Source organism: Sus scrofa, chromosome 11 (assembly GCF_054392235.1).
Source record: "Sus scrofa isolate SSC_HxYL_T2T_F1_AM1 chromosome 11, Sscrofa_HxYL_maternal_Yorkshire_Landrace_v2.0, whole genome shotgun sequence".
NCBI classification, from domain to species: domain Eukaryota; kingdom Metazoa; phylum Chordata; class Mammalia; order Artiodactyla; family Suidae; genus Sus; species Sus scrofa.
In genome coordinates this window covers 56,745,717-56,762,106 of record NC_139393.1, presented here as the reverse complement: position 1 = coordinate 56,762,106, position 16,390 = coordinate 56,745,717, and the positions used below count along the sequence as shown (strand labels likewise).

General features: G+C 40.3%; 1 protein-coding gene across 18 annotated transcripts in view; it reads right to left on the bottom strand.

Annotated features, from left to right (window-relative positions):
• SCEL (sciellin) overlaps positions 1-16,390 on the bottom strand; it is a 127,532-nt gene that overhangs the window by 37,305 nt on the left and 73,837 nt on the right. For 11 of the 18 annotated variants that reach the window (XM_021065753.2, XM_021065756.2, XM_021065754.2 and 8 more), the window contains 5 exons: positions 11,656-11,715; positions 6,426-6,485; positions 5,439-5,498; positions 4,128-4,187; positions 238-300 (listed from right to left, as the gene is read on the bottom strand). In XM_021065753.2, coding sequence (XP_020921412.2) covers positions 238-300; positions 4,128-4,187; positions 5,439-5,498; positions 6,426-6,485; positions 11,656-11,715 — 303 coding nt within the window. The remainder of the gene's footprint in view (positions 1-237; positions 301-4,127; positions 4,188-5,438; positions 5,499-6,425; positions 6,486-11,655; positions 11,716-16,390) is intronic. The other 7 variants (XM_021065758.2, XM_084982023.1, XM_021065760.2 and 4 more) reach the window with 1 other exon arrangement.

Below are 16,390 nucleotides of genomic sequence, written 5' to 3'. Positions count from 1 at the left end.
AAAAGACATAGACTAGCTATGTTTCTATCCCAATCACTCCCTTCAATTGCTTTACTTGAGCTGCATTTCTTTCTATTAGCAAACAGATATCTAAGTTTATAGGGACATAAAAAAAATTGTGATGACTTTCAAGACAATATGCAATTTTCCCATAGAATGATTATAGTCATTTATATTCATACTGTGCTTAGTTAAGAAGAAACAGAACAAAGTAAATAAATAACCTCTTTGTCTTACCCAGCCATGTCTTTGACAGCTTTGGGGCTTACGTTAATAAGTTTATCAAGACCATGGTCACCGCTAAAACAAAATGAAATGAAGTCAGATTCAGTTGGAAATCTGAAAATTAAATTAAATTCATTCATTCATTTATTTTTTGTCTTTTGTCTTTATAGGGCTGCACCCGAGGCATATGGAGGCTCCTAGGACAGGGGTCAAATTAGAGCTGCAGCTGCCGGCCTACACCATAGCCACAGCACCACCAGACCCAAGCCACATCTGCAACCTACACCACAGGTCATGGCAACGCCAGATCCTTAACACACTGAGCAAGGCCAGGGATCGAACCGCAACCTCATGGTTCCTGTTCGGATTCGTTAACCACTGAGCCACGACAGGAACTCCGAAATCTGCAAATTTTATGACTGGCATTTTTTTTCTCTTGACACTTGTGAATCATTTGATGGGATCCTAAATAAAAAGTGATAAATGTACTTTATATACAGTAGTTATCTTTTTTTTTTTTCTTTCTAGGGCCATACCGACCGCATGTGGAAGTTCCTGGGCTAGGGGTTGAATGGGAGCTGCAGCTGCTGGCCTGCACCACAGCCACAGTGATGTGGGATCTGAGCTGCATCTGTGACCTATGCCACAGATTGTGGCAATGCCAGATCCTTAACACACTGAGCAAGACCAGGGATTGAACCTGTGTTCTCATGGATACTAGCTGAGTTCATAACCAGCTGAGCTACAGTGGGAACTCCCTAGTTATCTTGTTTAAATCCTCAAAACAACTGAATTAGATATTACTACACTCCCTTTGTAGATAAATTGCATTACATAGAAGTCAAGGCCCTCCTGGGGCCAGATACCTAAGAAATGACTGAGGGGGAATCAGGATTGAAACCATAGTAACTGGACCCCAAACCACATGCTCTCTCCTGCTAACATTCTTCCCCTCTCTGTTCACAATAATTCCTTACATCTGTGCAATGCTTTTCACCAACATTATCATCACAGTCATTTTGAGAGGTAGCTTGGAGTTGCTCTGTCATGCTTTTCTTAACTTTCGCGCCAGTGAATAACGGGTCTTAACTTCTCAAGAAGATAAGAGTATATTCAACGTCATGAAAACATATTCTAATCAAGTATAAGAATCTAATGTTGCCAGTTTTCTCAAGAGTCATTTAAAAAGTAATCCTTAGGCTTGTGAAAGAGAAGAAAGCCAGTAGTCTTTGGTTTATTCAATTTTATGACCTTGATTTTTTTTTGTAACAGCCACATCTTTGGCATATGGAAGTTCCCAGGCGAGGGGTCGAATTGGAGCTGCAGCTGAGGTCTACACCACAGCCATAGCAAAACCAGAACTGAACCACATCTGTGAATGACACCACAGCTTGTGGCAATGCCGGATCCTTAACCCACTGAGCCAGGGCAGGGATCTAACCCACGTCCTCACAGAGACAATGTCAGGCCCTCAAACCACTGAATCATAATAGGAACTCCTGAATTTATAGTTTATTAACTATACATTTGCAGCAATAATCTAGTTATGCTATTATTGTGTCAAATAAATTTCTCAGATAATCATTATACAAAATTAGCTTCAATATTATAATTTAAGCAATATCATAATATAATACATTGGAACAACAATAAAAGAAAAATCTACACAGCATTATTACACATCAGCAAATCAATTTGTTCTCATGTTTTTTCTGTGTCTCCTTTCAAATGTCCTCAGCCAAATAATTAATTTTATTTTGGGGCATACATTGAAGACTGGCTCATAAGTCTTTCATGACCTTGATAAGCTTACCTTTTGTCTGCTAATGGAATCACTTTGACAAGACTGTCCAAGTCTTGGTTCCTAAAAAATTTTCTAAGTTTCAATAGTTGGTGAAATCAGGTCAAATCAATTATAATTTGTACATATTTTCAATCTTTTTTTTTTTTTTTTTTTTTTTTTTTGTCTTCTTAGAGCCACACCCGTGGCATATGAAGGTTCCCAGGCTAGGGGTCTAATCGGAACTGTAGCTGCCGGACTACACCACAGCCACAGCAACGCAGGATCTGAGCTGCGTCTGCAACCTACACCACAGCTCATGGCAACACAGGATCCTTAACCCACTGAGTGAGGCCAGGGATGGAACCTGCAACCTCTTGGTTCCTAGTCAGATTCGTTTCTGCTGCACCATGATGGGCACTCCACGTGGATCAAAAATTGTTGAATGACGACAGTTTCATAAGGTTCAACCTAATAGGATAATTTCTTTGATATCTCCTTTGCGCTAAGCATCAAGTGGTGCAATGAGCACCCCAAAATGCAGAAAAATAGTAACAGTAATATTAATATCAATAGATAATATTAAGTACTTGAGCAATAAGTGTTTTGCAAGCTCACTTGCATCAAATTTTTCTAGTAATTCATGAAGAAGGCAATCCTTACAACCCCCACTTCACAGATAAAGAAGCTGAGGCTTGAAGGAGGTTAAACGATTTGTCCAGGATCATACACCTTGTAAGTGTTCTCTGAACTCAAAAATGTCACCGCCAAGTGGAAGAGATGGACATGTGACTAATGCAATACATGGCAGTGATGTGGGTATGAAACAGGTGCACACGTTGCATGAGAAAGGTCATACCACTAAGGCCATCTTCACCTTTACAAACCAAGACATCCTGGAAGAGGGACAAGGGACAGCTGTCCTTCTCTGAATCTGAATCTACAATCTCAAATATTACAAGGTCCCTGGATTCAGTATCTGATCCTCAGATAATGACAATACGTTATGTTTTTATTTAGTGAATAAAATCTAAGGACAATTTAGCACTAAATACTAATGTTGAAATGTTTGATCTGACCATAAAATGAATGAAAGAATATACATAAGGGAGGCTGTGCTTTAGAAGCTGCCCCTAGTACATTCAGAGTTGATCCTTTTCACACATCCTGCCAAGGAAATACTATCTAATCTAGGAGTTAACTTATCAATGGCCCTCAAGCTAAATCCAGCCTGCAGTCTGGTTTTATAAATAAAGATTTATTGGAACAGGGGCAATGCCTATTAGTTTACAATGCACTACCTATGCCTGCTAGTTGACTAGATAAAACAGAGATTATTTTGACCTCCTATACCTGAAATACTTACTATCTAGCCCTTTATGCAAAAAGTTTCTGATTCCTGATTTAGTTGAATACACTTTTTATGAAAGTTACCTACTGTAAAAATAGAGAGAATTCCTAAAGTCAAAGAAAGATAGAAAATACGTCAGAAAGAAGTTATGTACTTTGGTAATTTTCATATTTAAGTCACTTTCAAACTGGCATAACCATATACGTTTATAGATTCATGGTTTTCCTACCTCTCTTTGTTTACTCAACATGATGTCCATAAAGAAAATTTTCTTTAGAAAAGACAAATTTCATTCTTTGTATTCTTAATTATTTCAATGAACCAGGCATAATTTTTAATAATAAAAAAAATGACCTCCCAACTTTAGGAATTATTGGAGTGTAAACAGTAAGAGGAGAGGAAAAAAATGCTGGAGGAAGAAAGAAGAATTTTTTTTCTCATAAAGACCTTTTCTTAGGCTGTTTATGTCTAGGGAATTGTTTGAAGAGGATGTTTCATCCTAGAAGGAATCCTGATTCATTCTGAGGAAACCCAAGCATGGAACGCAAATCCCATACGGATAAGAGATGATTCTAGTATTTTAAGGAATTCCTCCACTAATGTCCACAACCATGGGGCCCTGAATAAGGACTTGGACACCAGGTTTCTGACTCAGAGCTATTGCTTTGGGGTCTCGTTAATGGCTGTCTCTGGGTAAGACAATGAATTTTATCCCATTTTCTAAGTTGAATAGAAGAAAATGGAGAAATAGAAAAGTTCTGTAAATCTCACCCTTGGTGGGCTCTGTTTGTTTCAGGAGCTACCTTGATGAAGCTGTCAAGACTTTGGTCCCTTTAAAAATGGAAGAAACGATCAGATCAATGGTCAACTTACATCAAGTGGTTGCAAATGTTTACTAAAACTGAGAAACACTTTTACTATAAAAATATTATACAATATTTAGTAAAGCAGAGATCATCTCAAAGGGGTAGAGTTTTTCTGTGCTGGCTCTGAAATAAATATATGTATGGACTTAACTATCACTGCATAGAAATAATAAACAATAATTAACAGTTTTAGAAAATTCGTGATGTACCAGACACTGTTCTAAGTGACTTAGGTGATTTATATGATTTAATCCTCACATCAATCCTATGAAATAGTGTAAAAAAATTAATAAATGGAAAGCTCAATGAAATAGAATTGGGAAAACAGAAAGGGGTGCTCTCACGCCCTGTGATGATTGCAGAGCCCAAGAAGATAGACTTCTTTCTTGGCAAGGACTCAGCTAATGAAATGTCAGGATCTCTTTGTTTACTACAGCCCTTCCAACTTCCTTTCCTATCTATGAAATTGTTCTTCCTTTGTCCTTCAGGGACTTGCATGTGGCTGGCCGTGGTTGTAGATCCCAAACCACAATCCTCTCTTGATCCTGAATAAACCCATCTTGGCTGGAGAACTATCTGGCAGTCTATTTGTTTCAGGTCAACAACAGGAAGTATTATCATCCAATGTCACAAGGGAAAAAGTGAGGCACAAAAAGGTTTAAGTTTTTCCCACATGACTAGTCATTGCAAGGCCAGACTTTAGAGCTAAATAATCCCACCCCCCAGTGGTATTATGGGACCTTCCAGAACACCAACCATCTTATTGGAACCTGAAACTTGCATTGACATTGGAAGTGACCAGGGAGCACCTGGCCCAGTTTCCTCATTGTGAGGATGAGAAAACCGAAGCCCAAACAGGGGAGCGGCCAGGCCCACTTCACACAGTTCGTGGGAGCAGGGCGAGGCCCAGACCCACATCTCTGGGCTCTGGTCTGGTTCCCTCTCCTCTCTCCTGGGCCATCCCTCTGCTTAAGAAAAATGAACAAACCAATGATTAAAAGGGCCCTGTCCATTCTGGAAAAACAACTGTGCACTGAATCAAAGTTCCCTCCCTCCTTCTTCTACGTAGAAGGCCATGGAGGCTACATGGCTTTTCGTGAGCTGCTATTGATTCATTGATACTATAGCAATGTTGGTCTGCTGAAGTGATGATTTAATTATGTTTTTTAAGTACTGGTTAGCATGAAAGAAAAAAGAAGAGAGTATTCAATCTTACCCTTGTACACTTTTTCCTGTTCTTGGATTCACTTTGATGAGGTTATCAAGGTCTTTGGAACTTTAAACAAAAAAGCAAACAAAACACAGTAAGTAAAAATGGAATTGGAATTCCTCTCATGGCTCAGTGGTAATGAACCCGACTAGTATCCATAAGGATGTGGATTTGATCCCTGGCCTCGCTCAGTGTGTTAACAATCCGGCATTCCTGTGAGCTGTGGTGTAGGTCGCAGACGTGGCTGTGATCCCACGTTGCTGTGGCTGTGGTGCAGACCTGCAGCTGTAGCTCCAATTCGATTCGGCCTCTAGCCTGGGAACCTCCCTATGCCATGAGTGTGCCGCTAAAAATAAAAAAAAATTTTTAAAAAGGAATTAAATCAACCAAGTACTTTAAAGGCTGTATGAAAAAATAAAAATAAAGGTTATATGTCCTCAAGATGAATTTTACCAGTAAGTTTTGAGAGAAATGAATACCAGTCTAGGCCCTTCATTTAACAGAATAATAACGTTGAACCTCACACAGATTAATGATAAACTGGTTCAGTTTTCTAGTTACTCTCAAAATAACACCATAAAGTTAGGGCAAGATTGAGTTAAAAAATCAATTGAGAAACTATTTGCCAAAATCTCTCAGCTGGCCAGTCCCTTTCAATATTCCACTAAGACTATAGCTATAACTAAACTATATTTTGTTAATAATTTACATTTGTAGAGCCTTTTTGCTTTAAAGAGATTTTCTATCTATTGTTTCACTTGATCCTTATAATAATCAAGTGTTCAAGGTGGAACAGACATTGTGATTTTCATTTTATAAATAAAGAAGTCTTAGCTCAGTGTTTAAGGGATTTGCTCAAAGGTTCCCAGCTGGTAAGCAATGGCGTTCAGACTTTCTGACTCCAGTTCACAGATTCTTCAACATAACTTCTCTAATGAGAGCTGCAAGTTGATGCAGAATTTGATGCACACATTTATAGGAAGTAATTCTCACCCTGGGTTACTTCTGTTTACTTCAGGGGTCACTTTGATGAGATCGTCAAGGCTCTGGCCCCTTTAAAACATAGGAAAAAATAATGAAATTAATGAAAAATCAGCACCAAGTGGATAAAACTATTAATTAATACTAATAAATAGTATAAACACTCACTGAGATCATGCTAAAAGAGCTGAAGCTGGTTGAAGGTGACCATGCAGTAGTAGGTAGGGATTTATACATCTCTGAAACTCACTGAGACCCAGAAGGACAATATTTTAATCTTGAAGCCATTAGGCCACTAAGAAATACTGAACTAGGAGTCTCTTTATTTTGATTCCTTGAATGCTATGGTCTTAGACTTTTCCAGGTGCACTAAATGTTTGTAATAGTTTGTATATACATTTCATGGAGCATTCCAGAAGACAAATTCTCTACACATCAGCTTCCAACGTTTTATGGGACTTCTGAACTTTGGAGAATCCACATTTTGTAAAATTGACATTGACTGGTATACTTTCTAGTGACGACACTGGATGAAGACAAATACACCAACTTGTTAAAGTCCATGATGTACAAATCTGGTATCTGCTTCTGGTACTTAGAACTGTGTGTAAAAGCTACACATTTGACTAGCTGTGTTGGCAACAAACAATAGGAAGATTAAAATCTATAAAGCTCTGAAATGTAAGCTGTATTTACTATAATATAAAACTCTACCTAGTCACTGAAAACATGTCATTACTTTAGGTTACCCTTTAGTATATGTGCTTCTGATCTTAATGGAATTTTGCTTTTCCTATTGCTTCTACATGTGTTTTCCACATATGCAGGGCCAGCCCCTGTGTCCCTACTCTACAGAGGATACCACATGGGTAAAGAACACTGACAGAGGAGTTCCCATCGTGGCTCAGTGGTTATTGAACCTGTTTGGTATCCATGAGGACAAGGGTTCGATCCCGGGCCTCACTCAGTGGGTTAAGGATCTGGTGTTGCTATGAGCTGTGCTGCAGGTTGTAGATGAGGCTTGGATCCCACATTGCTTTGGTTGTGGTATAGGCCAGAGGCTGCAGCTCCGATTCGACCCCTAGCCTGGGAACATCCATATGCCACAGGTGCTACTCTAAAAAGACAGAAGACAAAAAAAAAAAAAAAAAAAAAAAAAAAAAAAAAAAAAAAAAAAAAAAGAACACTAACAGAAAGCACTTTTATGCCCTGTACCCCAGGTCCTGCCATGGCCCCATTAAGACTGGATCACAAAGTCTCTAGGCAACATCCAAGACATAGATGTTTGGAAGCAGCTAGAGGTTGACTCAAGTTTTTGCTTCATGCAGATGTCTGAGAATGTGTACATCCATGCTAAAAGCAGCAATACAAAGTTTGGAACTTTTTCATGCAAATAATGAAACTGTTAACCCTGAGAGAAACAACCATTCTACCACAGAATACCCTTGGTTGAGTTTTTTTTTTTTTTTTTTTTTCCCAATGCTGCTGATCTTTGCATAACCAAAGTATGTGAGCTTTGAATGCAGGTGAGAAAAACATTCCCAGGATGCTGGTTCCAGATCTGAGTACTCAGAGAAAAGAAAACAAAACCAAACCCAAAACACAACATTAACCACTGCAATGCCTCCCTTCCAATATTTGTGTTGATTGTGGTATTGAGAACGTGATCTTTTTAAGCATATTAACCAAAGCACATATCAATATAAGGTTACTGAAATTTCAAAGTTCATAATATCAATAAAGAAGTGTGCTAATTAATGTAGAAATGTAGAATGGTATTTTGAACTAAACTGTGTGAAGCAGTGCTTCATAGCATATCCTTGCAATGTTTATGGATTCTTCCAATCCACCGAGAGTTATGGAAAGCCTGCTCTGGGCCCCAAAGGCTGGGATAGCCATGAACTATACAGACAGGCTTAGCCCTTATGAAATTTCCATTCTAACTTGGGGAGAGGCAGGCAATGCACAATCAAACATATAAATAAATGCCACAATTCCAGATACTAATAGATGTCATGAAGAAAGTAGAAAGGAGTGCCCAGTGCCTGTGGTGCTGGAGTTGGAGGAGGGGCTGGTGACTTAATTACATTCAAAGGTCAGAAATGACTTCTTCGAGCAGGTGACAATATTTGAGTAGAGCTTCCCAATGTGGGAATAGCATGTGCAGAAGTGTTAAAGCAGGAATGAGCCTGGAACAGAAAAAAGATCGGGGGTTCCCGTTGTGGCGCAGCGGAAACAAATCCCACTAGGAACCATGAGGTTGCAGGTTTGATCCCTGGCTTTGCTCAGTGGGCTAAGGATCCAGCATTGCTGTGAGCTGTGGTGTAGCTCAGATCTGGCATTGCTGTGGCCCTGGCACAGGCCGGTGGCAACAGCTCCAATTAGACCCCTAGCCTGGGAACCTCCATATGCCGCAAGTGTAGCCCTAAAAAAGATAAAAGACAAAGAAAAAAGATCAATTTGGATGGACTTTACCAAACAAAGGAAAAGCCATTGCTAAAATTGAGAATTTAATTCTACCTGAAATGGGAGAACATTGAATATTTTTAATAAGAGAGGGGGATGATCTTATCTTACTTTAATGAGATATACAAAATTTAATTATGCATCGTTAAAAAAAATGACAACTATTGTCCTTAAAACCGCCAAGAAAGCATACCCATATGAACATGCATGTGGGCCCAGATGGCAATATTCCCACACAAGGCACACACAGGTGCCCACACATACACAACCATGAACTCATGTATACACACAAGCACACAGATAAACTCACACATATATTTAGGCACATACCAGGATGTGTACACATGCATGCATTTGCATAGACACACACACAGCCATGTGGTCGTGCACTTGCAGACTCATGAAGGCAGAGAGATACATACACATATGCTCATGTGCACATACAACATATACACGTGAATGCACACAAACATTTGTGTATGTGTATACACACATGCACCCATAGGCGCACACACACACACCCCAACCTATGAAAAACAATAGATGATGATTTTGAACTACTCTCTTTAACAAAAATTAAAAAAGAAAAACATAGACTTTTCTTGGAGAATCAAGGTAAATTAAAAATTAGATCAGTATCTAAATCATTTAAAAAAACCCACAATTCACCTAGATCTTCGTTACTGCTAATAATTACTTGTACTGCTCTGTGCCAGGCATGATAGTATCATGGCCCCTGTTTTGCAGGTGAGTAGACTGAAGCATGGGGACACAGCTAGCAAGTCACAGAGGCAGAATTTGAACACGGATCCTTTAGACTCCCAGCTCCCATTAGCTACCTCAAAATACCTCCCTGAAAGACTCAGGCAGTAGAGGGAACCCATGCTTTCTTTTCAGTCAGTTTGCTGCAAAACTGTACACAGCCCTATCTCATCAGGTCACTGGGCCACACCACAGTGCTGCTGAGAACAGGCCAGCTTAATGGTGCACACTGTCTCCGCCTGCCCAGCCCCGCTCTGCTGCTCGGGCCTGCAGGCGTCAGTGACACATCAGAGAACCAACCCATCATATCATTTGCTGAGTGAACCCAATGGAAAGGAGTTCAAAAGAAACCACATGGAATTATTTGATACACTGTTTTCAGCAACACGCCAACAAACTCAGTTTTAGATATGTTCCATCTGTTTTTAAAAAAGTAAAAAGCAAGGGGACATAAGCTTTCCAGATTTACTTGACAATTCATGGGTAGGGAGATTTTTTTTTTTTTTTCTTTTTAGGGCTGCACACGCAGCATATGGAGGTTCCCAGGCTAGGGATCGAATCAGGGCTAGAGCTGCCGGCTTACACCACAGCCACAGCAACATGGGATCTGAGCCGCGTCTGTGACCTACACCATGGCTCACAGCAATGCCAGATCCTTAACCCGCTGAGACCACGGATTGAACCTGCAACCTCATGGTTCCTAGTTGGATTTGTTTCCACTGAGCCACGATGGGAACTCCCAGGTAGGGTAATTCTTTTAAGAAAGAATTCTTCATCTTTAATCATATACTACACAACATAACACTTACACACGCAACATACAGACTACACATAGACACACAGAGCCTGCACATAAACACATCCACACATATCCACATATACTACTTACACATCCACAGACACACACTTCTTTTTTTTTTTGTCTTTCTCTCTTTTTAGGGCATATGGAGGTTCCCAGGCTAGGGGTCCAGTTGGAGCTGTAGCCGCCAGCCTATGCCAGGGCCACAGCAACGCTGGATCTGAGCCACGTCTGTGACCTACACCACAGCTCACGGCAATGCCAGATCTCTAACTCACTGAGCAAGGCCAGGGATTGAACCTGCGTCCTCATGGATGCCAGTCAGGCTCATTAACTGCTGAGCCATGATGGGAACGCCGACATACACTTCTTTATATACACTACTTGTACATATACACACACACATATATGTACACTTAGGCACAAAGGCACACATGCATTTATATATATATACACACATTGTGCTGGTTAATTTCCTGTGTCAGTTTGGTTGGGGCACAGGATACCTAGATATTTGGTCAGATATTACAGTAGGTGTGTTAATGAGGGCGTTTTGTGATGAGATGAACATCTGAAGCTGCAAAACCCGAGTAAAGCAGATGGCTACCCCCCGGCCCCGCCCCGACATGGGTGGGCCATAGCCAATCAGTTGAAGGAGCGAATAGAACAAAAAGACTGAGTAAGAGGAGACTCTGCCTGCCTGACAGCTTGACCTAAGGCATTGCTCTTCTCTAGATCTTGGGACTTCTCAGCCTTCATAAGGACATGTGCCATTTCCTTATAATGAATTCCTAATAATATATATTATATTATTCTGTTTCTCTGGAGAACCCTAATTAATACACACATATACCAACACACTTATGCATACACACTAATATATACACACACACAGTTGTACACAACACACTACTTACACATACACTCACACAAGCACACACACAAATAAAAATAAATCATTTAGCTCAGTAAAGAGGGACAGTCAAATCCCCATTTAATTTCTCAAAATCTACCTTATAGCAAATGTTACCTGAGAATAAAATCCAAGAGATCACTTCTGTGTATCATTATGTAGACTTGCTTAATATAACGTGTTTGGGGAAAAAAGGGCTCAGTTTGGTTTGAATTTCAATTTGCTTGGCTGAATGCAAACTCTCTGAATTCCGATGTATTTATAATTGCCAAAGGGGAAATAAAAAGCTTTAAATTACTTACCTCTTGATATTTGTATTTGTTTCAAGGTTCACTTTAATAAGCCCATTGAGGTCTTGTTTCCTTGGAATAAAGAAATGAGTTTTAATGAATGCCATTAAAATAAATACCGATCAAGTGAACAATGATTAGAAAAATTAAGAAGTGGTAAATAGTTCTCTATCAATATAATTTTTAAAGCTCTAAATGCAAATGAAAATTCTTCTTTTACATCTTGAGCTGAAGACCATTCAAGTTTCCTAATTTATCAACAAGAAACATGATCTTTTTTGTTTTGTTCTCAAAATGTAATTTTTTTTGACAAAATCACCTTTGCCCTCCGTTACATCTTATTAGCACACCCCAGGTGGGCAGCCCCAAAGTCATGTAAGTTAGGTTAAATTCTGTACCACATCTAGATAAAATATAAATGTCCATCGAACAAATCGATATAATTGCCTATTCTGTTTTTAGGTTTTTTTTTTTTTTGTTTTTGTTTTTTTTTTTTTGTCTTTTTAGGGCCGCATCCACAGCATATGGAAGTTCCCAGGCTAGGGGTTGAATCAGAGCTACAGCTGCTGGCCTACACCACAGCTACAGCAACATGGGATCTGAGCCTCATCTGCGTCCTATACCTTAGTTCATGGCAACACTGGATCCTTAACCCACTGAGTGAGGCCAAGAATCGAGCCCGAATCCCCATGGATACTAGTCAGGTGCATTAACCACTGAGCCACGACAGGAACTGCCATGCCTATTCTGTTTTTAAATAATAAGAATAACATAAATAGTAATAATTGTTTAACAATGTTTTAAAAAATGATTGTATGTCTTCATATAAACTCAACCATTCCCCTCAACCTAAACCTATTCTGTTTTTATTTTATTTTATTTTACTTTTGCTTTTTTTTTTTTAGGGCCACACCTATGGCATATGGAGGTTCCCAGGTTAGGGGTCAAATTGGAGCTGTAGCTGCCAGCCTACACCATAGCCACAGCAACGAGGGATCTGAGCCAAATCTGTGACCTACAATGCGGCCTGTGGCAACGTCAGATCCTTAACCCACTGAGCAAAGCCAGGGATCGAACCTGTGTCCTCATGGATGCTAGTCAGGTTCGTTAACGGCTGAACCACAATAGGAACTCCTAATAATATTTTAAAAATAATAGTTTAACAATATTTAAAAACAAGAAGAAGAATATAAATTCAATCATGTCCCCCCCTTGTGCCACTCAAGCCTTTTAAAATCTAATTAGATAGTGGTGAGTTATAAGTGCCATAAAGAATACCTTACATGGCAGGAAAATTAATGACTCACTTCTTGGGGACACACATGCCACCTCCATTAAAATGTACTGAGTAATAGCAAAAGGGGCATAGCCGGAGCCCAAAGGGGGCAGTAGAGGATGGCAGAAGTACCGTGACTGGGTACTGCTGCCATGTGGACCCAGCCCTGAGAAAGAGACGTGATGGGAAGTTCTTACTCCCAGTGGGTGCACCTGCCCAGCCTCTCCCCTGGGCTGCCTTCTGAGCCTACCATCCTTAACGAAGTCACTTTTCAAGAGTTTCAGTCAAGTCTCACTCTTGACTAGTCTGTCATTTTAGAGGTCCACTTCTAAAATATCGCCAAGCCTGTGCTTTCTTTAGACACAAAGAAATTCAATTCAGTATCCCATCCCTAAAACCAAGTCAACATCTGGCATGAAAGTCAACTTACTCTTAAACGTTGTGACAATGCTTCAAAAATAAGCACTTTATTGGGAGCAAGGAAGAAAGGTCACGTGGCCCATCACTATTATCCAAGTCCATGCTAGTAAAACATGTGTGTGAAATGGAAACGCCAAATCATTTTATCTCACTGTCACTTACAGAAACCAGATTGAAAGACACAAGTAAGTCTTCCCCAGTGGTATTGTTCACTTTCTTTGGGACTCACATTATCGAGGTCTTCACCTCATAAAAAAAAAATGTTTCGATTGGTTTCAAAGTATTCCCAAAGTATTGCTTATATACACACGCCATGTCATTGATGATTAACTTTTCAAGAAAGTTATTATCCTGGTATTACATTCACTCTAATTATAAAAATTACCTATCAATAATACAGTTAAGCTAATCTCTAGGACACTATTGAGCTATGCATACATTTAAATTTAGATAGAACGTACAGCAGAGTCTCCAAAGTAAAGAGCAGGACAGTAGGGTTCAGACACAGAAGAGAGCAGACAAACTCAAAGATGTGACCCCTTCCATACACGGAGAAGACCTCACAATTAACCTGGGAGAAAGTAACCAAGACTCAGAAACATCAAAGCAATTCTTACCCTCTGTTAGTTTGGTCTGGCCTGGTATTTACTTTGATAATTGTATCGAGAGCTGGCTTCTTTGAAAAAAACGTGAAAACCTCATATAAATTAGGTTACATTCAATTTTCCCTGAAATTCCTATAAACAAGAATGTCCCGGAGTTCCCGTCGTGGTGCAGTGGTTAACGAATCCGACTAGGAACCATGAGGTTGTGGGTTTGATTCCTGGCCTTGCTCAGTGGGTTAAGGATCCGGCTTTGCCGTGAGCTGTGGTGTGGGTCGAAGATACAGCTTGGATCCCGAGTTGCTGTGGCTCTGGTGTAGGCTGGTGGCTACAGCTCCGATTAGACCCCTAGCCTGGGAACCTCCACATGCCACGGGAGGGGCCCAAGAAAAGGCAAAAAGACAAAACAAACATACAAACAAACAAAACATGAGGGAGTATCCATTGAGGCTCAGAGGTTAATGAACCCGACTAGTATCCATGAGGTTGCGGGTTCTATCCCTGGCCCCGCTTAGTGGGTTAAAGATCTGGCATTGCTGTGATCTATGGTATAGGTCACAGATGCAGCTTGGATCCCTCGTTGCTGTGGCTATGGTGTAGGCCAGTGGCTACAGCTCTGATTTGACCTCTAGCCTGGGAACTTTTATATACTGCAGGTGTAACCCTTAAAAGACTGGAAAAAAGCAAAAAAACAAAAAAGAAAGTTAACATGAAAACAGAGAGCTCTATCATGTAGGAGCTTTACTTACCCTTTCTCATTTTTGTCAGTCCTTTGATTAACATTAATAAGACTTTCAAGGCCTTGGTTTCTTTATAACATTGGAGGGGGTGGGAAGGGCAGAGCAACAGAGAGAAAGAGCAATTCAATTTCTTATGGCAGATTTCTTACAAGAGGAGTAAGGTGTATCAGTACCTAAAGCACCAGAAGTCTTTAATTCAAGTGGCCCTTCTCATGCAAAGTGCTGCTAGGCTATATCCTATAGTGAGGACCCATCTACTACTCAGGCATGATTAAACGAATTTAAAAGTAAAAGTTCCCTCCCAATCTCAGCCTTTTCTCTCTTTGTCCTTTGAGGGTGGGTTGGTAAGAAACTAACTTGAATACATGTTTTGAGATTTTTTATTTTTTTTTTTGGTGGCATCCAATTTCCTGGGCCTAGGATTGAACCTGTGCCACCGCAGTGACAATGCCTAATCCTTAACCACTGGGCTACCAGGGAACTCCCAATATTGTCTTCTTTAAACATGGAAATCATTCACATCAAGAGTGGAAAGCAGACACTCCATTTTTTTTTTTTTCTGTCTTTTTGCCTTCTCTAGGGCTACTCCCACGGCATATGGAGGTTCCCAAGCTAGGGGTCTAATCCGAGCTGGAGCCGCCGGCCTACGCCAGAGTCACAGCAACGCGGGATCTGAGCCACATCTGCAACCTACACCACAGCTCATGGCAATGCCAGATCCTTAACCCACTGAGCAAGGCCAGGGATCGAACCCACAACCTCATGGTTTCTAGTCGGATTCGTTAACCACTGCGCCACGACGGGAACTCCAGACACTCCATATTTTAAACCTAAACACTTTGAAGATTTAGGAGTTCCCTTCGTGGTGCAGCAGAAACAAATCTGACTAGGAACCATGAGGCTGCAGGTTTGATCCCTGGCCTCCCTCAGTGGGTTAAGGATCTGGCATTGCTGTGGCTGTTGTGTAGACTGGTAGCCGTAGCTCCAATTCAACCTCTAGGCTGGGAACCTCCATATGCTGAGGGTGTGGCTCTAAAAAGCAAAACAAAAACAAACAAAAAAAATAACAATTGGAAGATCTAGACAAGTAATTTTTAATAAAAAAGTAACCTTGGAAAAGTAGGACTAACTCTATGATGACCCCAGAACTCCATAGGAGTTGACCACAACCAGTAAAACTTTCACCCACTGACAGCTTAAAACAATTAAGGAATATGAAAGCTAATCTCTCTAAATTTCCCCCAATTGTTCAATGGCATTTTCATCCTTCACTCTGATAAGACTGTTGGCATTTGAGGTTCTTTCCACATAAGAAAGAAGGAAGGGCACAGGATGGGAAGGAGGACCATGGGCCTTCCCCGATATACATCCAAAGAGACCTGTCATTTCTGCATCCAGTTACCCCAGATTGCAAATCACTTCTCTGTTCCCTCCCTCCCAGCCCACACAACAGCTGATTTGGGGTGCTATCCCACTTTTCCTAACTTCCAACTTCTACATTTCATTTCTTAAAAATCTGAGGTCTCATGTTTCCCCATAAATGTCCTATAACCACTTACTTTCCGACTTCATCTGCTCTCCATTAAAAAAAAAAAAATCACCTGTAGTAATGCTTGTGAATTCACATTATAGTAATACGTTGTTAATAAGCACTCAGTGTCTGAATGGCCATTGTGACTGCCAACTCTTTTCATTACACAGACCTTGTT